The sequence below is a fragment of the Pagrus major genome, chromosome 4 (assembly GCF_040436345.1).
Source record: "Pagrus major chromosome 4, Pma_NU_1.0".
NCBI lineage: Eukaryota > Metazoa > Chordata > Actinopteri > Spariformes > Sparidae > Pagrus > Pagrus major.
The window spans coordinates 32,471,128-32,495,650 of NC_133218.1; the positions used below are offsets into that span (position 1 = coordinate 32,471,128).

Below are 24,523 nucleotides of genomic sequence, written 5' to 3' on the forward strand. Positions count from 1 at the left end.
CATTACTACATTTTACATTGAAAACTTGTTACTTGTTTTTCTCATAAATACATGCAATATTCAAGATGGACCAAATATCCACATAAAAGCTGTGTCTCATTGCTTACATGTAGCAAAAGGAAGCTATTATTGCTCTTATTGTTCAGTCTAAAATGTTCTGCTGCAGCTTTTCAAGAGCTGAGGTTGGCAGACTGATCACCTCACGTGGATGACGGTAAACATGCAAAGTTTCAGACAAAAAGACGACTGAAAGATCGGCTGCAGGAAATGTTTACCATTAATCAGACTCTTCGGGCGGCTTTGAAGCGGGCCAGGGAAGTTTATGTTTGCTTGCCAGATAAAACCAAATAGATTTGTCATATCTGCGAATGACCCTGTGATTCCCGAAATCAAAATGTCAAGACTGCTCATATTCCCGACTGTCTGCTGAATTAATGCAGCCTAGCCTCATTACAGCAGCACTTACCCATAGCCTCCAGAGGTGCTGTGTCCTCCAGACCATTACTGCTGAGAATACCAGGCGGTTGTGATAAGGAGGGAGGGAAAAAACCTGACACCTGAGCATCACATAAAGATGCATACTCACCTTTATTCTCTTGGCCTTAGCTTTTCAGCAGCGTCATGGCTGTAGAGAGAAGAGAACACACAAGAAGGAAACTTGAGATTGAGATCAAAATATTGCGTCATTTAAAGATCTGTGCGCAACACAACTACTGTGAAGTGATCATGTCCGCATCAGTGTAACTTTCATGTCTATTGTGTCATGGCCTAAGCATCATTACAGGCTTGGTAGATGTTATTGCATCCCCTCCTCCTTCATCACCCTCTCCTGCTCCTCCTCCTCCTCCTCTGCTCCATCTCTGTGCACCAACCTTGCCATGGCTAACAGGAAGCAGAGGGCACAGCGCTTTATTTAATTAGTCACAGCAGCCGAGTGCTCATGTGGAACCAAACAGGGGAGGCAGATTGGGGTAGTGAGATGGATAGGCACTCTCCCACCGGGCCTTGGCTGTGCTGTCGGAGGAGCGTAGATTACATGACAGAAGGGGGAACGGAGGGGAAGGGGGAGGCAAGAGGATGTAAATGGCGTCTGTACAGGGGGATTCATCCCAGGAAAAGGATTGCCTTCACTCCTAAAGTACCCTTTCCTCTCACAGAAGCACGCTCTACGCTGATACTTTTCTCTAATATGCAAACCAGGCCGGTTCCGCCTGTTGCCCCGGCCGGTTGTTGTGATGCGCGGCCATGAGTGGTTTGACCGCTTTTATTAACTGTGACAACACTCATTATTCCAAATGATTTAGGGAGCTGCTATTTTTCCCTCTATCTCTTCTGACAATGATCAGGTGGCCTTTTCCTCACGGAGCAGCCGATAACCTCTGAGAGGTTGCAGAAGTAGCTCGGTGTGCAGCACATCCTTGATGAGTTTCGCCCCAAACTCAAGACGAAGAAGGAGGGAAGAAAAAAGTTCTCGACAACCGGCACTCTCGTTTTATAATCAAACACATGGTATGACATATATAGAAATGACAAGGGGGAAACACAGGAAACATCTATGTGTTAATAGTTTGAGATTTCAGTGTATGATTTATGTGACAGGAGGTTTATAATCCCCCATTATTATCCAACCAGTGTTACTTGGCCTTCAGCACCACAACAGCATCTCTCCCCCCTTGGAGAAAAACACAGTAGTAAACATGTAGCTTACTCTATGGTGCTGAACCAGCAAGGAACATGAGTGCAGCGTTTGAATAATGTGTGTGCAACTACTAAGCAATGGTGTGCGGGGAGCTCTTTTAATTAGCGCTCTTGAAGTTATCCAGTGACCCACATCTAATAATGAAGGCAACATGAATGTTCTATTTACATATATTTAGTCAGTAATGTGTGACCGTTGGGAGAGCCCGGCGGATGAGTGTGTGGTGCCAGAGGACATGTCAAGCAGAGATGCCCGGGGCTGCTTTCTAAGGCCCTCTCAATTGGAAACTGTAGCAACGAGGAATGGTATGTTCTTGACCTGCAGGTCTGTCAAACTGGGTTATGCTTTAAGAATTAGGCATGCAACTTTTTAATGAGCCTTGGTCTGGTTATGCCGTCTATTCCTTTATTTTTTTTTCCTTCAGTACGCTGTCATAACTCAACCACCTGCAGCCTCTGTACTTGGTGGCGTGGATCGGGCTTGTAAATTTATGTCAATTACTGTAAAAAGAAAACCAAACTAGCTTAAAGGTGCCCTGTGGACCAAAACACACTGTGTGTATCCCATGAATCCATTAAGAGAAATCTGGATACAGCGTTGGAGGCGGAGCTTTGTTCCCTTCCTGTGAAAGCTGCTCAGTATGAAGCCCAAAGAAGTTCAACAGCCTGCGTATAAAATTACCCAGATCTTTCACGTCGCTTCCACATTACGCCACCGACAGTTGGCACTAGAGACTCCTGCTGGCTAAACTGCCAGTTTAGCCCTCAGCTTACGTCATCATGCAGCTTTTCTGGGCTTTCTAAAAGGAATGAATGGATCAAATATAGAAAGTGAAACGAGTAACTTTGCATTGACTGGGATGCTCAAATGATTCATCAACTGTTTTACAGCTGTTGCATTAACAATGTAGGGTTATGGGACAAAGCTATTCTGGGTCTGTGTGCATAAGGTGATGTTGTAATTACACACTTTGGCTACTATGCCGAAATGGCTTCAAAACCAGCCACTATTCCCGGGGAATTTGGTGTATCCTTGATTTCCTTCTTCCCTGCCTTTGAGACGCCTTACTCCATGTATGTGCACATTACTGCCAATAGTACTGTATGAGACAAACTACAGGATGTGCATCGAGCCGTCCGCAAACTAACAAAACAACGTCGCTCTACTAGTGGTCAAAATCGCCACAGGGTTCCATTAAAGTCAATCAGTCAAGATTGATTTTTACCTAATTTATAACAGTATTTTCTAATTTATTCTTTATCTGTTCCATACATTGCAGGTTTTATGGTTAAATGTAAAAACAATTTCCTAACAATAGTCAAACTGACTGTCAAATGGATTATATTCCCAGAGGCAATAAAAAACATATGTACTTCAAAGGAACATACAGCTATACCTCACTTCATTCTTCTCTCATGCTACGCTACGGTTCCAATACGAGACAAAGGGTGAATATTACGTGCATGGATGTGCTGAATTTTCATTGCTGTGAGAATAACTCAATAGACAGGACAGAGGGGGGATATAAAAAGCACGGAGGTGACTTTGACTCTGGTACAGCTGTCCTTGTTTCTGTCTGTCTGCTCGGGAGTCACCTTTACACAGCCTCAGCTAGCTAGCTTCTTGAAATTAACACATTTAGGCTGATGAGCAACTGGGCTTGAGGCCCTAATATGATTTTAGCAACTGTCATCCATCTTTCAGTGGTGGCCTTGGCGTGAAGGAGTCAAACGACGGTGAAGGTTGGGGCTTCCTTCTGCCATCAGCGTTACAGGGCCTGATATTCCCTCACCTTCCACCTTCAAGGGACCTCGCCTCATTTAAGAAGGGTTAATAAAACCGTTTTTCACATGGAGCCTCCTTTTCAGAGGGCGTGTCAAATTGTTCTTCCCGACAATTCTTTGTCTATGAAAGAACTGGGTCACTGACTAACACTCTCTTCCAGGGGCCTTGTTGCTAAGGCCTGCCTCCTCGGAGTCCAGGATTTAGGGAGACAGGGGCTAGTGCACACAAACTAAAGCCAGCTTCTGACAGGAGGAGCCGCACTTGCGTGACTGCAGCCCCCTCTAAACAGCACATCATGCTCAGATTACTGAACACATTTCAGGGAGGAGGTGGGGAGGTGAGGGATGAAGCCGGCGACAACTGTACACACTGCACATCTCCGCATGTGGATGTAGATTAGTAGTGTAACAGTGTTTCTTTCTGTGTGTGCTGTGGGTGTCCCTTCGCATGTGTGTGCATGTGTACCAGTGTGCGAAAGGGGTTGCTGTTAGCTTAAGCAGCTGCAAATAAGTCCAGAATCTGAGCGCCAGTGTTTGTTAAACATTATTTGCGGCTGCTGTAAAGGCAACAAAGGGATCCTACCCCACTGCAAATGAATGAGCCCAGGTCCCTAGTTATCACTGGTTATTGTTCAAATCAGGCTGGCTTTGAAAGGGGAGGCGCACTTTCCTTTGGACAGCTCATTAAGATAACACACAAACGTGGCTCCCCATCATCCTGGGTTTATTAAAGTGGGGCTCATTTCAGCTCCTTTGTCTCATGCAGGAACCTCTGCCTTTGTCAGCGCAATTGGAGCCAGATGGCAAAACAAAGCTGCCTGTCTGGAGTGCTTACAGAGTGATCTCATAAGGCAGAGCCATTAGCTTGACTTCACCAGCTCACCGCCCACAACATCCACCTGGATCAACCAGGTGCATGGACGATGACGAGAGGCAGCGAGAGCAAAGGGTGGCTGCGAGTTGCCGTCTCGTCTCTTGAATACAGCCGTCCTGCGCTCTCCGAGTTCTGTTCTCCCCCTTGCCCTGCCCCTTTAGCGAAAGCTAAACTATTAAGTCTCACTAGTTGTGGGATGGCTGACCCCGTTCCTCGCTGCAAGATCTCTCTGAAACATTCATGAGAAAGGCATTAGAGAATAAAAGTCATTGTCCCCCTTCACTCAGAGACTCTCCTTCACCTCTCAGCTTATTAAAATCACATGGTATTAACTTTGCCGTTCACAGAAAGGCTAAATAATTCAATCAGACTAAAGAAGGAGTCAAATGAATAACTCTAATGACATTAACGCTTGAGGGAGAACTGCTCAGAACTGCCCTCACTGCTGTGAGCAGTAGTCACTGAGGCTGGGCAGGCAGAAGAAGCTGGCTCTGCTTGCTAATGGTGAAATTAATTCTGGACTCATAAGGTCATGCTAAGCATAATTTCATCACTCTCATCACAGAAAAAGAAGCACACAACTAAGTTTTTTGTACTGGTTCACTGCAATTATTGGAAAGCAAAAGACGAGTAGTGGGTAAAACTTATTTCAAATGAATGTTAATTAGTAAATATCAATGTTAGCATTGGCATTGTAAGCATTTTAGCATCCAGCCCAAAAGAAATAGCAAAGCAAAGATGCTAATTATCATGATATTAGCTTTGACGTTGTGAGGTAGCTAGCATGTCGGTGATAGCATTCAGCCTAAAGCGAAAAGCAAAGCTATTTAATCTTTCCTCTGAAACATTACACATGCTCCTGCAAACACCACAATGTTAGCACCGTCACTGTGAGCATGTTAGCATGCTGACATTAACATATAGCTTAAAGCATCATTCTACCTTACACGGCTTCTCAGAGCCGCTAGCGTGGCTGTAGACTCTTAGTCTTGTTCATCTTTATTTCCTCGTTTAAACGCTCGCCTTTGAACAGTTGTTAAATGTCTCTTCACCGAGGGGCAGAATTTCTAAATGTGGAATCCAGCTCCTTCTGGGCATTGCCTTTGTTGAGTGATTTAAACTAATTAGATCTGAAAGAATAGTGTCTTGCCAAACCTCTGTATTGCACTAAGCGATGCAAGGACTGTCACAGGTGATGTCTGTCCATTTTGCCGGATTATTCATCATAAAAATTCAAAGCAACTCATCCCGAGCGATAACAATATGCATAACACATTTCAGCCAGGATTCGGCGCGACATCAATTCGGCTCGGTAAACAGGATCATTTGAGTGCAGGACACGGCGGCGGTGCTATTGTTGGCATTTCTTGCAACTTGGAACTTGTTACCATTAAATTTATAGACAAGATAGATTTCACTGTTATAGCTGTAGCTTTGGGGGAACGTATAATGTAAAACAGCTTGTTGGCGTCACTAAATTAGCGTGTTCATCTCTCCCTCTCTCTCCGCCTCAAACCCTCAAACCCTCACACACACAGTGGAAGAGTTATGCCACTGGGTTGCTGTGTTGAATGGATTCGATGCCTGGAGCTGGTCTCATTTCTCACGTGCACTCACGCTTCATCAGCCTTCACTCACACTTCAGCAAACAAACTTAACATTCAGCTACTTGTTCTGTTGAGTCTCTGCCACCTGGACCTTTTTTTTTTTAAAGGAGATTGTTATTTGATATTTTTGTGACTTTAGTGCTTTTGCACACAGTAAATAACATATGTGTTGCAATACAACTCTAGATCAGGTTTCAGTGATATTTGGCATGTGTAAAGAATTAATTGCACCACTTACAGGCTCAGTCTGCCCACTTGATTCTTTTTTCTGGTTGTCTTCTGTGGATAAAATGCACCGCTGCCTGTTTCTGACGGTGTTTGCATCGTTGCGTGATTACACAGCTCACGGTGCTGAATGCAAGACATTTAACATATTTAAATATTTTAATATACGTTGCAGCAAAATGATGTGAAATGTAATAAGGGGATTTTTGTCCGCTGCTGTTTCCTGTGCAGCATTTGCCACCAAGCACAGGCTCAGCTGCAGTGCCAGCTAAAACAGACAGCAGCTCCCTGATGCATGCAGAGGCCGAGGCTTGACCAGGTGTGGATTGGCTGACCTGTCTTTGACTCCTCTTCTTCCAGCTCCTTGGCCTCTTCAGCTGTGGGAAGACAGAGGAGTCATTATCAGTGGGCGCCACAGTACAAAGGCAGACACACAATGTAGTCACTTCATCACAAGCCTATGGTGAGCCGATCCTTCACAGCTCAGAGGACAAGCTGCGGCGACAGAGCCATATGACGACGAAGCTCCTCACAATGGTGCCCCCCCCCGCCATATCATACACACACATACACGCAGAGCCATACCCACCCCTTAACCTCTTATCCGGCCCTTTCACAAAGACAGTAATCACATTAGGCTTTAGCTGCTGGCTCTCCGAAAACCCACTGTAAACAGTCAGGGAGGCAAGTCAGCGATGGCCGTCACACTTACATACACACGTGGCATGCATGTGCACACACACACATGCTAAAAATAGGCCTGACACAGAGCATCCAGGCGACTGATATTTATTCTGTGACAGCATTTTCACTGCGATTGGATCAGAGATCCACTGTTAAGTGTCTGATACGTGAGATTGAATTGATAATTAAGTGTCAGGGCAACACAATTAAATTGTTTATATTCTTTGAATTTGACAGCAGAGACTGTAATCCTCTGGGGGAATTAAGCAAAAGTTCTTATTATTGAAGCAGCAGAACATGCTGAGATTCCCAGATGCAAGCAGCCTGTATATGCATTAGTTTACCCGCATCACATATGTTAATTTCTTTTCCTTTGTGTTTTGTTATCAGGTTATCTAAAATCACATATTAGCAGTCCACCTTATATTACAACACATTAACAGTAATTAGTCCAGGATATCACTTTGGAGAAATAGCTTCAGATTTTGAAAAAAAAAGCAACATATACCTTTTCTTCACATTTTCAGAATTGTTGCCTGTGCACCACTTTATTCACCACCTTCAAAGTGACTAACAGTCTCACGATCGTGGCAGCAGTGGGAATACCTCGGTGGGGGGGGGGCTTTGATAGGAGAGTGAGGCTCATTTAAAGGCTCCTTAAAGTCAGGGTGAAGGCGAGGGCATCCACAGGGCAGGGAGTGAGAACTGCTTTCTATGTACTTTGAGAGTGCTACAATAAAAGACTGGCTGCATCCCACATGTGTGGGGGTAAGCAGAGTGTCTGTGGCTTATAGGCGCAAAAGCTGGACAAACCACATAAAAGACGAGCGAGTCGGGGGACAGAAACGACTGGTCAGTGAAGCCAGAAGAGTGTTACTGTTTGTCATCATCCTCCCTTCTGCCTCTGTGTTCTCCCTTCACAGATGTGCTGCAGCACTGCTGCTGAATCTCTTCTCTCACTGCGGCGAGTGTTTCAAATGTAAGCAAAGGCAAATGGCCCCAGTTAGTAAACCTATAGTACTATAAATACACTGATTAGTGGGCCTAATTAATTCATTCTTGCACCCTAGAAACAGCAGGGCCTTCTTCTTTTTAAATCCTTTGTGCATATTGGGACATAAGGCTTAATGACAGAATTGTTTGTCCTGCGTGGGCTTTAATTCATTTTCTCTGTCTTTGAATATCAACTCTTGGTGACAAAAATGAAACAATTTTGCTCATTTCAAAAGAGAAAACAGCCTCCTCTTGCCAACATTTTGACCAGGGATTTTACAAACGTTTGTTTATTTTTTAAATACTGTAAACTGGAGACAAATACATCTACATGTCTGTTATTTCATCGTTAAATCACTGCATTTGGTCGATGGTAAACTTGAGGGTTAACCCCCTGTGAAACATCCCTATGGTAAAAACCCCCTTGGGGGAAACACTGCTTCCCCTTATGACTTTCATCTGTCACACATGGGAGATCCGTCCCCCGTCACCTACATCTCCGAGCGTAGCTCTGATTAAATCATATGCTTATCTAAATGTAAAATAAGCTGGGGAGAAATGGAACAGTGGCCCTGGATAGGTCAGCGCGAGCATGTATTAGATACACACAGTCATTATGTAAGGAAGGACATGAGAGAGGGAGAAACACATCAGAGGGAACAGAGCCGTGCTGGTGTCTGGATACAACACTGGCCCTGGAATTGAGCTTTCACTGCAATCCCACAACCTGCTCTGCTCTGTTATGATACACACTCGGCTTCTCCACATACATTATGACAGCCAAGAAAAATGACTTACTTACTTCTCCACTTTTTAGTGACCCCTCCACCCTCGCTACCCCAGACACGGTGAAAAAGAAGAGTCAACTTCAATCTGGCCATTCCCGGGAACGCCATTAAAAGATAAGACAACCACAATTAGGTTGCACTTCTCTGCTTCCTGCCCTCCCCACAGCTCGGGATATGTGCATAGCAATCCTATTTTAAAAAGCCCTCCACATCTTTATTCATACAGTATCATTCTATCAAGAGTAAAAGAGTCGGCATGATATGTGAATAAAAGTCAGCTTTCCCACTCTTCAGGTTCGTGCTCGGGAAAAAAAAGACCAAAAGCCTGCAGAAGCATTGCCGGCAGGGGACAGAATGAGACTTAACATTTCAATAAGGAGGACGGTGGATGACCATGTAATCAATCCTGCCTTTGGTCTTAGTGCTGCGGGTGGGGTGGAGGACGCAGCTCCTCGTCCACTCCACTGAAGAAAAAGTGGCCCCACAACCCTCGCAGCCTTTTGCCCGTGGGAGGACCTGCATTATATTTCTGTCTTTCCATTTCATTTGATTTCATATGTTCCATGGAGCTATTTACTCTTTCCTCCGAGTCTGTGTCACTTCCATATTTATTTTCAAACCTCTGGGCCCTGGTGCAGACACTGGCTGACCTTTATTTAAATGTCTCCTCCACTCTGAGCGGATCTCATTACAGCAGAGCTGGTGGCTCTGCACTATCTATCTCATTTCAAAACTTTTTCTCTTTGCACTTGCGGCGATCCTCAGCTATTCCGCAACGCTAATTACTGGACCCGAGTAATGATGTTCCTCTTTTGCCGAAGATATGTGTCCCACCATCCGAGATCCTGCCTATACGCATTAAGCAGAACTCCCTCTGGATTCTCAAAGTTCCTTGAGCAGTTAACATCTCATCACTGCTTTCTGCTCTATCTCTCTCGCTCTTCGTCGTGCCTCCCACATGATCCGGGCAACACGTCGCAATTATGCATATCATATACTTGCTCACTATGTGAAGACTTTAAGGAGGCCTTCTGCATTTTAATGAAGGCCCTGAGAAGGGTTGAAAGGGCCTGAGAGCATGATAGGTTAGCATTCATTATTCAGCAAGCCCTTGAACTGTGTACGCAGCAGGCCAACACAGCACAAAAAAAAACAGAAAATCATTTCATTACTTTATTTTTTTTCCTGCATATAGCTCCGAAGTTGTCACTGCTCTGAGATTAACTTTTCATATTGCCCCTAATGAAGGCAAGACAGCCCCAAAACATGCTTTTATCTAACCTTGAGGATTAAACATGGATTTCCTAGCGAGTTATCACCAATGAATTGTACTCTTGTAAGAATATACACACCGCTGTTGAATTTTCACAGTCACTTCTCTCCCTCCTTTTCCCTCCCCCGTTCCCCATCTCTTCCATTCCCTCTACCTTCTCTCCTGGCCTCCTCGCAGCTCTCCTTGATCTTCCTGCGGCAGACGGCAGCCAGGGCAATGAGCAGCACCAGCAGACACACGGCCAGGCCAACAGTTACCCACAGAGCCACCGGGGGGAACGCGATGTTCTGACCTGAAGCAAAGGGCAGAGGGAGAGGAGAGAGAGAGCCTCATTATTCACTCTTGCAGAGCTAAAATAGAAGCACAACTGTCACCGCTGCATCCATCACCATTATTTCACCATTTGACAATTTGGCTGTTCGAGTTCGTCCTCATAAAAACCCCGAATTATCCGGACTGCAGAACTACTAAAGCACAACATGATGACACCGATGATGATTATTGCCATTATCATCATCATCATCATCTCCAACCATCATCGCCGGCGTTGTCACATCATCGCCGAATTAGGTTTGACTTTCAGCGTGACTGTCAAAGGAAACAGAAACGAGCGTGAACCTCTTGCTTTGTGTGAACGGAGCGAGAGCTTCTTTACTAGCGTCCAATTAAGACACTCGAGTCTTTCAATTGAGTCCAGATGGCATATAGCTCACCAGTCGCAAAAGACTGTGTTGTCGTTTTCACTGAAACAGCATTGGCACAGCTTATAGAGGATGTTGGCACTAACTGTCCCACCCCCTGCCTTCTGCTACGCATTGCTCAGATGTCTGAGGATCTGATGCGTTCGCTTTAATATTCTTTAACACGTCTAAGATATTATTATCATTATCACTCTAAACAGGAATGAAAACAAAACAATTAGAGATATATTTCAAACATGAATACGCTAAAAAAAAGCTCTAAATATTCCTACAGAAAATCTTTTTTCATTTTTTTTTTGACAAGTACAATGATATCTACAGATATCTTTTGGACAGCTTAAAAAAAAAAAACCTTAGGAGACAATTAGACGTCAAAATAAGTGACAGTATCTTGGCAAACTGCAAACTGATGAGGAGAAATAAAAGGACAGCAGGACAAAGAAAAGATATCAGAGACATAGCCAAATTTCCCTGGGGTATTCAAACTGAACAGAGGGAGAAGAAAAGAAAACAGCCGAGCCACTAAATAGCTGTGAGCCTGGCTGTAGCACAAACAGGCCTCCTTCAGAGAGTGCCCGCTCTGGGCAGATAATAATAATACACACAGAGAAAAAAAAGAAAAAAAAGACTGAAAAATGACTGGCATTGGAAAGAGGAAATGATGAAGCATCTGTAAGGACTTGGCATCAGCTATGAAGACAGGCAGACAGGCTATAATACAGCCCAGCCAAGATGGAGGGCAAATAGAGGCATCCTTGTGGAGGTGATGAATTCTCAGATGGAAATCCAGTCCATCTGATGCTGAGAAACAGATGTACCCGATTGTCCCAAGAAACGGAGTTAATGAAAGGCCATGCAGGGCCGTAGAGGGGAGGAGGAGGGACATGTGCTCGCCAATGATAGAGAGGGGTCATTTAAAATATCTGTTCAGCCTTCATTCCGCGGTTGTTTTTAGACATGCATGCTTGGCACCGCTCCGGGGATGCCAGAGTCCGTCCAACTGACGGTCACTTTGCTCCAGACTGATATTTCTCAACAACTCTTGGATGGATTGCCATTAAATTTTGTACAGACATTCACAGTCCCAAGATAATGAGGCCTAATGACTTTGGTGATCACCTGACTTTTCTATTTCAACACCACTATGAGGTTCATATCGGACATTTTGAGTGAAATGTCTCAACAAGAATTAGATTAAGTCGAATCATTATAACTTTGGTGATCTCTTATCTTTTTTCTAGCGTCATCATCATCATGCTTGGAGCTAATTAGCAAATGTTAACAAGCTAAAACACTTCATTAAAATGGTTAACATTGACCTGCATAACATCAGCATGTTAGCAATTGTGTTGTGAGCATGTTAGCATGGTGACATCAGTATTTATCCTTGGTTAAATGGTGGTAACAAATCAAAAAGTATCACTGCCTCCCATGTGATATAGATGCAATAGTTGCTCAGGCAGATGTTGCTATGCATTTTATGTATTTATTTTAATATATGTTTAAGGTCACCACAGTCTGTTGAACCATGTATATCTATTTCAAGAAAGTCTCTCAGTCCACAAAGACTCTCTTGTACTGCTACTGCAAAGCAGGATAAACAACCAAATGTCACAGAGAAAGGATAAAATCTGGAAAGTCAATCTTGTCATTTTGATGAAGCTGCGCATGCCTCCCCAGGCTAGCCATGACTGATGATGCTGTGGCTCGCTGTCCACCGAGCCCTTCACTCTGTTATATTTAAAGAATGGCCATCTGAGAGCAGCTCCGTACCAACGGCATAAAACCACGAAACATGTATGAAAGAGGAATACTCATACACGAGCCCTTAACGTCTCATTAAACCAGAAAAGTAACAAATGTGTCCAGCGCTTAGTGACGAGTAAAAAAGACACGGCGCTCTTTGTTTTACATCGTCTCTCTCATTCTCTTTTTACTCTCACACCTTTCCACCACGCGCTCCCTCCCTCAAGGCAGACTGATAAAGACAAATGCCATAGTCGGCTATCATTGCTACGCCAGGGCCCAAAGGGCTGCAGGATCATATTTTTCTTTTTCTCTTGTTTGATGATGTGATTTTGTTTTCTTCAGAAATAGATTTGTCTCTAATGGCTCTGTTTACCTATTCTCTCTTTCCCCTTTTCCCTATTCCCTCTGTGCAAGGGTAAGGATGGAGTGCTTTGGGCTGCACTGTCACATTACCCAGAGTCTGCAGACTCAGACTCAAGAGCTGCACCCAACACAGCAAACTTCACTTCACACACTCGGCAATTTTTGGATGCTATGAATATGTAGCACGCATCAAGACAGACATAAATAATAGCGGAAAATGTGCGTCTGTAACGAGCTGACATGATATGATAGAGAATGAAACAAAACAATCTTAATTACAGACCTAAATGCCACACGCTCACCAGGGATCCTGTCTCTATTTACATCCTTCCACTTCACTCATTGTAAGTTGACTGGTAAACATAAAATGGATAGGGGCTGAAGTACGTACCCTGTCAGCGCACATAAAATGACACTATAAATATAGTATATCTTTGCATTTTCTGTCATTTATTTTACTACCACGTGAAAGCTTAGAGTCGAGACAAAATTCTGCACATTTCAGCACATTTAAACTGCACGCTGCAAGTTTATGAAGGTTTTTATTGCATTCTGTATGTTTGCTGTGTCTTGATAAAGCTGCACTGGTAACATTTTGCCACTGTCAGCAGCCACATGTAGTGGTTAGAGTTTGCTGCCACCATTTTGCACGAATCCTTCCTGATTTATGTACTGTGACATCAATAATCTAAACATATATGTATCATATGGTTAATGTGCATATATGTATCTTATTTTGATTGCTATGTGATCCGCAACTTATTAGCTTCTGGTATTCTTGTTATTCATATATAAAATGTCCCTGTCACATGTGTGTTGGCGCCAAGAAGGTCGACACCTTCTGTGTGAACTTGAAGAGGACTCACACATTACTGAATGATTCAGCAGGTGGTCACAGTAACAGGAACACCTGCACCATATAATGCAAATCCAATACCATGACCTGCTTAAAACACTCATACTTTATTGAAACTGTGTCTGAGCCACTGAGTCAACACTGTGGCACTTTTAGAGACTATAAATGGGGCTGTTCTATTATACTCTCTAATATATTGTACATATAATGTCAGCACTATCACATTTTCTAAATTATTTATAATGAAAAGGGACTACCGGTAGCTACAAATGTACCTTCAATTTATGTTTGCAACGCTTTTTTATAGGTGATATCGACCACACCTGGAGCCAATCCTCTACTGTTACTTCTTATAGGTGGTGCTTCACCGTAGGTGTTTGTGTATCGTACAAGGCCACAGCAGACTGCTCAGGTAAAAATAGATATTTAATGGGGGCAGGCAAGAGTATGATAAAACACCACCTCCATATGGAGCCTCTAACACAGGGCACATCACCAGTGAGGAATGAGGCTCCCCGAGTCTCAGGAAGACACTATAGGGGACTCACAAGGGGCCAGCTTAGGTATTGTTTGGGCTTCAGTGAATGTGAGAGCCAAGATTTGCAGGCGTTTTTACAAGCCTGAGTGTTTTCTTTCCAGCACCTTTGGTGGAATAAAGTGCTCCTAAGACTCCCTTGCCTGTCATCTTGGTTCTGCAATGTGAAGACAGTGGAGATCAAAGCTGCTTTCTCTCCAACTGTCAGCCCAGTTTTACCTGCCTAGAAGAAACCTAGCCTCTTAAGCTGTGACCAAAGGAGAATAATGTCCCTTGACAGAAGGATGGCTTCAGGCTAAAAAGAGCCTCAAGGCTCATTGTAGACAAGCTGGAGGGATGAGGAAGAGGAGAGGAAGAGTCAATTAGGTTTTTCTTTCATTGTCAGCATGAACAACCTGGCCTTATTCTGCCTGCTCGTGAAAATAGAGGAAGAGAGCGGAGGAGGGCCTGTAGAGGAGTGGTGCTGATCACAGAAGAGCGAGGTGGACCAGGGGCTAGCCCAGGGGTTGAGCAGCAGCCGGGCCCAGCCCTGCTGGAGGGCCTATACAGCCCTGGAGACCACAGAGGCACAGCCAGGCCCCAGCACATGAAATAGGCTTATATATCTCTCTAAAAATGAGTCACATGGCAGAGATAAAGACATTCATTCAGACAATACAGGGAGGCAGGGAAGAAACCGTAAAGTGAATGAGATATAAAACTCAGTGAGACAAAACAGGAGCTCACGCTTAAATCACATTCACCCAACACTGGTGAGGTGATTGATACATACTACCTCAGCAGAGTGCAAACAGGCACGCAGACATGGGTGATTTAAACTTTTTTATTCAGTTTCTGTGCACCACCGCCGATCTCACAGGAAGGAGATTGGCAGAAACAACAACAGCAGTGCTAATGGAAAGAAGATGGCCTTGGTGTCAGAGGACACGGATTAGCCGGAATGAAAAACATGAGCATGAATATTAGGATTACACTGAACGAATGACTTTGAATTTGTTTCAGCTTCAGTTTCAATTAGCGCCCTTTATTATCAACCTCGAAGGTGTCCATCAAAACCTCCGAACCCTCCCCATTCAGCCCCAGCATGAAAAGCTTGTGACTGCACAGGCACACCAGCTGTTCTTGCTATATTTCTAGGGAACACCTCTCCTCTCTGGGAGAGGGTGAGAAGCTCACTTGTAGAGGGAAAACTTGGCAAACTGAGATGGATAGCGACAGGTTTTTGTCCTGTCAGCATCTTTGCTCTGAGCCTTCTCTCCTCTTTTTGCATTTCAATAAATTGCTTTTCAGTGCGCTGCTACCTCACTGTCTTATTGGCATGCAGGGAGGCAATGTGCTCGTCTCTAGGACGACCTAGTGCCCATTTACTTACACAATTTGTCTGACATTATTGCCCTTCCCTTGACGCCATGGGCTCGTGGCAAACACGAGTGTATGATGTGCAGACGTGCACATTAAAACAGAGTAATGGCTCTGCATTTATAGGAATAAAGTTTCTAACAGCCCTCTTTTTTTCTCAGCAGGAGGACTATAAAAGCCATCTGGTGGTGGTGGGGGGGACGCGGTGAAGAGTGAGGGGGAGAGTAAGGTGGATGAGTTAGTGAGTCAGTGAAGGTTGGAGAGATGGGGCAGGCGGGTGAGTGACCAAGCGACCTAAGCAGATACGAAAACAAGCAGGTGAATGAGTTTGTGGTTTCGCAAGCAAGCAGGCACTGAGCTGGTACCTGCGTGAATGCTGGACTGGGCTGGAATCACAATGAAGTTTTGGTATTAGTCCACACTCGACTCATAAGCTGTCTCTCAGACATGTCAGGCTGCTTCTGACCTTTCTCCAGTGGAAGGTTGGCTCACAGTCCAAAGACGCTCTGACTTTAGTGCAGCGCTATGGATTTAGAATGATGTGTTGGTGAGGTAAGGTTACCTCCTCCATAAAATGAGTCAGACTTTTATCTGATTGATCCACAGTTGAATATTCCCCGCCATCCAATGGTCACACACTACTGAGAAAGGCTACAATGAGACACAGAGACGGACTGAACTTGAGTTGCAATTTGCAGGTCAATGCAGGATATGGATGTGGATCATTGCGGTTTACTGCTAAAAGACAAGACAATACGGCCTGTTGGAAAATGAGCGACTTATTTGCAATGACAAAAGAAAGCAAACGGTGTAGATGAGGGGGATCTTACTTACAAAGGCAGCAAAAGATTTTGTGGCCTAGGTAATCATTTGTCCATGAAACTCTTGCTATTGAGGGGACGCTATTTGGGGATACTGACATGGCTGGTTAGCTTGTCTTGTTGTCAAACAATCCGTCAGATTATACTTACTATTTGTCAACCTTACGTAATGTTACTGACTACTGAATTTTGCTAGCATAGCTGAGCCGAAGGGTTCTATGAGCTGAGTAGACTACTACTCACACATTGCTCCTAAATCGATGTAAGGTTTATCCTATTTACTGGAGTAGTGGACAATGTTTCCATTGCAGGAGAACCTTATGGGATTGTAATGATTGTTGCAGGTATTAGTCAAACCCTCAGGTGTTGCCAGGGAAACAAGGTTATTGCTTGTGTAAAACTTTATATTTTGATCACAAAATCATGAAAATACAAATCAACGGTCTTCATATTTTTTTCTCTGGCAAGAGACCATGGTATAAAGTGCACGTCGGACCTTTGCAGAACTCAGCTGTGACAAAAACCTCCCACTGAAAGCGAGAATATGTCTTTTATATGGCAATATGGTATCACCTTGATGCACATAAAGTGAGAAGAAATTGCAGAACAGTCACGACAAAGAGATGTTTGAGGTGAGATGATTTACGCTGCAAGAAAGATTGAAAAGTTTGTTTGAACGTTTGCACACTGGAAAATGGCTGAAATCCATTGTTACTGAGAAAACATTGTAATAGAATTGTATCCAATGGAGAGCCACCTTCAACCCATTGACCTCATGTGCTTAGCATCAATGAAGTGCTCCAACTATGTCTTTAACTTCTTGTCTACACTCTAAATGAGGACGTCTTGTGTTGTGTACACTGACATCCACTGCTTTTGATCTCCCTGCATCTGTACTTTAGTTTGATAATATGCAGTTTATAATAAAAGTGTGGAGGACTGACAGAGCTGGAAGAAGATCAGAGACTTCCTTCAACTGCACTCTGACAAACATCAACCTCTGCTTTATGGTGCTCATTAGATGAGTTCTACCGCACAGCGCAGGGATCAGCTGGTCATGTTGCTGGTATAGTAGTCACGAAGACTGATCAGAATGTGTTGGTGTTTTTGTTTAATTATGTGTTTGTGATTTCTTCATTGGTTAGTCTGCTATTACACATAGTAAAGTTCTCCATGACATGGGCGTATTGCTATGTAACAAGCTGATTTTTCCAAATTATATCATAATGGTAATCATTTAGCAACATACATCATCGCACAGTTGAGCAGGCTGTAAGATAGTTATCGCTTAACGTAACTTCACATCAAAGATTGTCTATTTAATCGGATATCTGTGGTGTGTGTGGTGGTGAGTTGGCTGTGTGAACCATTCAGGTCTGTGACTCTTGACTCGGGTTTATTATAGTACTACAAGTTAAGACACAAAGCAGGAAATGGAGTAAACTAAAAAAAAATGGGTGAGGTCAGTGTGTGTGTGTGTGTGTGTGTGTGTGTGTGTGTGTGTGTGTGTGTTCATGCTCTGCATAATGTACATACTCATAAAAACAAATGAGTACAACTGAATCACTGAAGAAATTTCAATAACTTAACTACCTGGAAGCTTTTTGTGTTTTACCCTACAACCAGACCAGCAGTATGACAGTCACTGACGTTTCTGGGAGGGAAGCTGGGGGAAGCTAAGTCACAGGTACATTTAAAGGGATGATTGCAAGTCTTACTCAGGTATGCCAGGGGCAAGGTTAGAGTGATTTTTCTCATCTTTACAGTTGAAGGTAATCCTATACCCAGTAGACTGCCTAATTAGCTGAATACACAGCTCAGAGCAAACTGCATGGTTGTCGTGTTAGCAAAGCAGAGGCTACGTTACAGGCGGAGCGGGTGTGAGAATGTGTAATGGCTCTGTGCTGGAATATATAAACAATGGCCTGGAGGGGAGGTGGGCAGTATAACCAGAATAAACTCAACACCGGTGGATATACATGCCCTGATGTGGATTTGGCTCCACCATTTGTTCTGGTACAGAATGGATTTTAAATGTCACGTCAAAGTGCACCGCGAGCATCAGCTTACTGCGTGTTAACCAGTGAGCATACGCTTCCCTTTTACACTAAAACAAACGCACATTTGCATGCTAGGGAAAGGGCGGGTGAAGAAATGGAGTCAGACAGCTCAATGGAGACGGGAGCGAACCATGAGGAAATATGTCAGCAAGTATGAGGAATGTTAGAAAATGTGCTCCAGCTGTGACACAAGTAGCTGTGCGATGGTGTAAAGAGAAAAACCACAATGCGGACATCGTTGCGAGAGTCCCTGTCCCAACGATAAGACAAGTCAGCTGTGGAAGGACGTGGTGAAAACACAGGATCTGTGGTACATAAGAAAAGACTCAGAACATTCAGCTTGAAACAGAGTCCTGAACAGCTGTGATGAAAAAGTGAAGCAACAACACAAAAAAACACACACACACGCAGCTGTGCAGTGTAATAAGCTCTTAATTTCTACCTGGTATGAAGCTCTCCTCCACAACTGCTGCAAATTATATGAACAGTTAATTGACCATAACTTTAACTTCAGGTAATAAATTGTTTCTATACCAGAGTCTGTCCTGCATCTGAATCACATTTGATTGGAGTTATAAGAATAAAAACATACCATAATATACCATCATTATACTTCGATATAAATTTCATGTCATAATGGCCATCCCCAGTCACAGAGAGGGATGAACGCAGGTGACAGTACTGTCTCACATACTGGTCCTCCCACCTCATCTCACACCAGCCAGGCTCACTCGCTCTCTCTCAACATCTCCCATGTCCCTTCCAGCCCCACTGGGGCCTCAATTAAAAACTCCTCTGATGTCTAGTAACTGACAGAGACTCCATCACTTCCACACATCTCTCTCCACTGAGAGCGGCATTAAGATGTTGGAGGCAGAGTGGACTATCGATTTTCTTCTTCTTTTTTTTGGTCTTTTGGTTGCTCCCATTTCTTCGCCGGGCCATCTACGCAATGCAGGCGGACCTTGGGTGCAATACTCAGTTTACAGCGTTGTGTTGTCTAAATTTTTAATTAGCTTTAAAACTGCCAGAGCTGCCTGTGAAGATTCTGAGGAGGAGAGGTGTAGGAGAGAATCACTAGTGACAGCCACCAGTACCAAAACAGACTATCTGTTTTGTTGATAATGCCAAATAGAGGCGCTAACAGCAGAGTGACAAGGGCAAATAGGTATGACAGCGCTAAAGAGCCATTTGAAACAAAGTGATCCTGCTGAACAAACCCAAACTTCCCCTGAGCTGCATCGGGTTCTTCTTAAAGCACCATTCATTTTTAGCCACTCATTGCAAAGAGCGATATTATCATCTAAACAAGCTGTTATGGAAAACATATTAGCAAACAATTTAACCAATTTACACATCAAACATACATGGAGCATAATTAGCATTGATTTGCAGTTGTGTTTCTGGCAACCCAGACATATTTCAGTCAATATTCAATCTTCTTTTAGCTCTATTTTGGTCTCCACCAACTCCTGGGAGAAATATCTTGCTCTTCAGCTGCAAAATGCTCCACTACGTTCACCAGCTAATGGCTAATGTTTTCAACCTGTCATTTGGTGCTAGCTAAGTAGTGCACACGGGGATCAGAAGAGCTTTTGTTGCTGAAAAACAGCTGCCTGCTACTGCAGCTGTAAAACGACACAGATGAGGGCGGCGAACCAAACAGTAAAGTTGTGGGTTCGAAAAACCAAAACAATGAGCTGAAAGATGCCAAAACGCTCAGGGTGACTGCATAGTTGGGTGAAAATTCTTTGTAGGTTTGTTATTAAGAGCAACTTCTTTAACATTACAATTATTCCTTTAAAAACATTCATTAGTGCAGCTTTAAACTGCAGCCCAGTGTTATTTTTTCAGCGTGTATTCGCATGCTGCTGGTTCGGAAATGACTTTATGTAAGTGATAAAGTGCACAGATGAAAGCATAAACAGGGCTCATTACACATGGAATACTTCAATGACACATAGTGACAAATAGTAAATAATATACTACTGGAAAGCCGCGCTAACATGGTGGATGAGCCACAACCGCATAGTTCTATTTCCGATGGCTCATTGCACCAAGAACAAACTGCAGCTTCAAACTCACGGCAGACGCTCTGTGAAGTGCGCACCTATTGCTGAAACAACCCCTGTGTTACATCACTATAGTGCAAAGTGGGTGAGAAATATCATCCAGGATATGAACTTTAACATGACACTTATTGAACCATCCATTCGAGTGTACCTTCAGGTCAGGAACACATTCAGTAGTTGCACCAGCTTTTGTAATAAGTCTTTCACATTTGGTTTCCGTCTCTTTGGATTGCTGTGAATCAGTGATGGGACAGCTAAAGAGCATCTGCGTGTAGTCCTTGTATCCACTGTAGTGTGCTCTAGCTACAAAATTGCCTTATCTCCTGCAAAACTTTTCGCAGTCACTGTTGATTCTGTCTGATTTAAAGTATCAATGTTTGTTTATGAAAAAACAAACCCGTCGCTCAAATCCACAGGAGCAGCTGCTGTTTGCGCGATAACATCTCTGAATACAAAATGACAGGATGTAAGCTTTACCCTATATCACAAAGCAATGTGAGCTCTATCCCCAAACATTAAAGAACTGCCTGGGCCTCTTCAAAGAGCGCTGGTTCTTAGTATGCTTCTCCCACTGCAGTATTACTAGGAGAATATATAATGACAGATTTTTTTAAAAGACATGTCTCTGTATGTCTTTGCCTAGGGCTCTCATTATAAAACAGCATTTCTCATTTTCCTCTGCTGCAGTCTTTGGTGGCTACTGGAGAGACAGATGAATATTCTCAAAGCACTCGAGCTAAGCCGACCTCAGACTCTGGAGCGGGTCAGCGCAGTCCTGTTTGCCGTTCATCTCGAGAACAAAAGCAAACCTCTTCACATGATTACACTATAATTTGCTTAGCCTGAATGCAAATAAATACAAACACCGTTGAAACCACGCAGTTGTTGCTTTCAGGGAGGTCACAGGTCAAGCTTAGCCATTGAATAACACCCCGAACAACGTTTGGTCACTTGTTAATTTTTAACAGGGGGATGGGTCCAGTGGGGGTACTCCCTGCACCCACACCACCCACGGATGCACACACAACTGTCCAACTCAGGAGGTTGGTGTGGAGGGGTATGTCCAGTAGCAAGGAAAGTATTGAATCATAGGAATATTATTGGAATACCACAGGCGGCAGCGTGTATCTACGATCCTCTCACTCTTAGCGACTACACGTTGCTACTTGTCAATTTGATTCGCTTTCTCTGCACCTACACACTCTTTGCTACTAGGAAATGAAGAGGGGGTGCTGCAGGTTAACAAGAGGGGTTCATTTTGGTCATTTTGCCAACAGGGGTTACAGCATGCCTCCTCAGTGCCTCTCAAATTGCCTAGTGGATACCACTGAACTGGAAACATTGTGAAACAGCTCGCCTGGCTTTATGATACTCTTGCTCTTCTGCGACTCGGTTCTTCCTGGTCAGTTTGATCAAAAGGCTCACTATTCCACAGTATATAGGCTACAATATAGTATAGAATTGATTATTTATAAATGCAAGATGAAAATGACGGAGGGACATTGCTACTTAAGCACGACGGACAGCGCCATTGCCATCGCCATCGCCATCGCCATCGCCCAATACACAGCGCAGTTAGGCCACTGATATTTCAGACCCATGGTTGGACGATAACATCTAACTTGCACAAACCTCAGTCAGATAATGATAAAGGAGTCAGGCAAACTAGACTAGACAACATCTTCAACTAAATAACCCCTCTGCCCCTGCACTCTGCTATGAGGGGATGGAGAGCGGGGATTGCAGATCAGCAAGGGGGCTGCATTTTGGTCATTTTGTTAACAACGCAGATGGCAACATCCTTGGTGCAAGCAGGGATACGGTGTCTTATTTTAGGTAATTTCTCAGAGAAGATCCTTACCAACAAGCTTCAGACTCTTTCCATACCTCCACTCTTCTGCTCAAAGAAATAGAGAACAATCTATGAGGGTAATTTCTGAGAAAGTGATGGGCATGTGAGTGGGAGAATGCCTTGTTTAAATAAATCAAAGTCTGAAACCACAAATAAGACAGGAGGGACTTAACATGTGTTTTTCTTCACATTTTTGCATTACCATTCCTCATCTGTAGCTTAAATGGCTGAGGTCTATATGCTAGCACTGAGATCCATTGTGACATTTCAAAGATTTTGAACTTTTTAACACTGAAACATCTTTGTGTTTGTCCATTAATGGCTCAGCCGGATCAATAAATATAGCTCCTCTTAGAAAATCTAGTCATTTACTGAGTTTAAATCAAAACAGTTTCCCCTCTCACTTATGATTGTGTCTGAAGTTCTTGTAAAAATACCATGTAACTTCTCAAGTCGGCAAAAGTCTTGTTATTTATAACAGAAATTACATGAAAATGTAACATTTATGGCACATTTACTTTCTGTTTTTTTTATTGCAGTCATTTAACAAAGGCAAAAGGCTTCTCTGGGCTGTGCCCTGACAGTTCTTTTAGAAGAGTCCCTAACAATGCCTCTAAGCTGTTCCAAAATCACTGTCAAGTACAGCTTCTCTTGGCTTATTGCTTAAATATACTTTGTATCCTTCCAGCACTTTTAAAATATGATATCTTGGACAGACTGAAAAAAACGACTCTGTAAATCTCTCTCTCTCTGTGGAATATAGCTAATCACAGTCTCACAACTTGTGTGTAGCTAAGTTATTTAGCCTGAGAAAATGCTCAGCCGCTGGCTCAGAAAAGGAGTCAGGGACAATATGTTCATACCAATGTCCCACAAGGGTAGCAATTTCAACAAAACTAATATATTATGACTAAAACAAGGCTGGCTGATGCACAAATAAGGGCATTCATTCTCTCACTTACAACAAGATAGCTACACTGAGGGCTTAGAGCAATGTGAGAAAGTTCTGACAAAGTCTGCGTGAGAATCAAAAAAGATTAAACCTGACATTGATCAACCTTTAAGCACCTTATGATAATTAGAATATCAACAAGTAAACAAAAGTTACTTACACTGATCACAAACAACAAACAAATCGCATCTTTTATTTCTTTCTGTCTTGTTTTTGCCTCCTCGCTGTAAGCTTTGAATAAATAAACCCCGGAAAAAAGAAGCAAAGCATCAGAAAAATAAGAACATTTTCAGATTTTTTGAAAGTTTGCATGGCAAAAAAACAAACCCACACGAGCTGCAGGATAGTGTTAAGCTGTCCTTGAAGAGGAGTTAACCCCTAAAACTCTCCTGTGGAGCTGCTGAGTAAGTGGCAGAACGAGTGTGTGCTTGCTCCCAGGTGTGAGTGTGTGATCCAGGCCACTGCTATAAACAGCATGCATGCTAAGCAAGCTTTTTAAAGTAAATAGAGACAAAACTGACTCTTCCACTTGGGCAATGACTTTGAGACAACAGGCTGTTATAAGGAGCTCGCAGATGTACTAGTACACCAGTTACTACTTCAAGACGCTGCAGAAGCGCTTAAGTAAGTCACATGTCCTATATGTGACGGCCGGTGTCCAAATGTGTGCAATGCATACTATAGACTCTGAACTGAATAGCAGCTATAGAAGAGGTGATCATTACTTCTCCCAGCAATTAGATCCTGACACTCTGCATTGTTCCTTTTTTAGTTACACAATAGACCTCTACAGCCCCCACTGCACCAATGACTTGGAAACCTTGAAGCAAATGTAGAAACGAGTTTGCCCTCTTTTCCTCCCTTTTCATCATATTTTGACACCATTGTTATGCGCGCTAGTGCTGTCTTTGAAGCTGTCTGCCCCTGCGCTTTAAAATGTATGATAAATAACAAGAAAATACTGGAGGAAACATTATTTAAGACATTCTTGTAAATCAATGGCAGATTTACAATGTGCAGGATTACAACTTGAATCCTATTTTACTCTGTAACCTTGACAGCTTCTTTCCCTGCTTTTGGAGTACCGGCACTAATTCTTCTTTCGTGGTACACAATACAAAACAGGACACACTTACTTTCATCTCTGGATGGAAGTCATCACTCTGCTGAAGCAGCACATATTTCAAACCTATAACCAGTTACATCATCGCGCCCACAATGTCATCACAGTATGTCACGTGGCTTTATTGAGTGAAATATGGAGATCGAAGGACAT

The 24,523-nt window shown here is 43.3% G+C and overlaps 1 protein-coding gene across 2 annotated transcripts in view; it reads right to left on the minus strand.

Annotated features, from left to right (window-relative positions):
* Positions 1-24,523, minus strand: part of cd276 (CD276 molecule) — a 71,507-nt gene that overhangs the window by 11,816 nt on the left and 35,168 nt on the right. For both annotated transcript variants that reach the window (XM_073464827.1, XM_073464826.1), the window contains exons 5-7: positions 10,082-10,219; positions 6,525-6,566; positions 587-625 (exon numbers count right to left, since the gene is read on the minus strand). In XM_073464827.1, coding sequence (XP_073320928.1) covers positions 603-625; positions 6,525-6,566; positions 10,082-10,219 — 203 coding nt within the window. In that variant the 3' untranslated portion in view covers positions 587-602. The remainder of the gene's footprint in view (positions 1-586; positions 626-6,524; positions 6,567-10,081; positions 10,220-24,523) is intronic.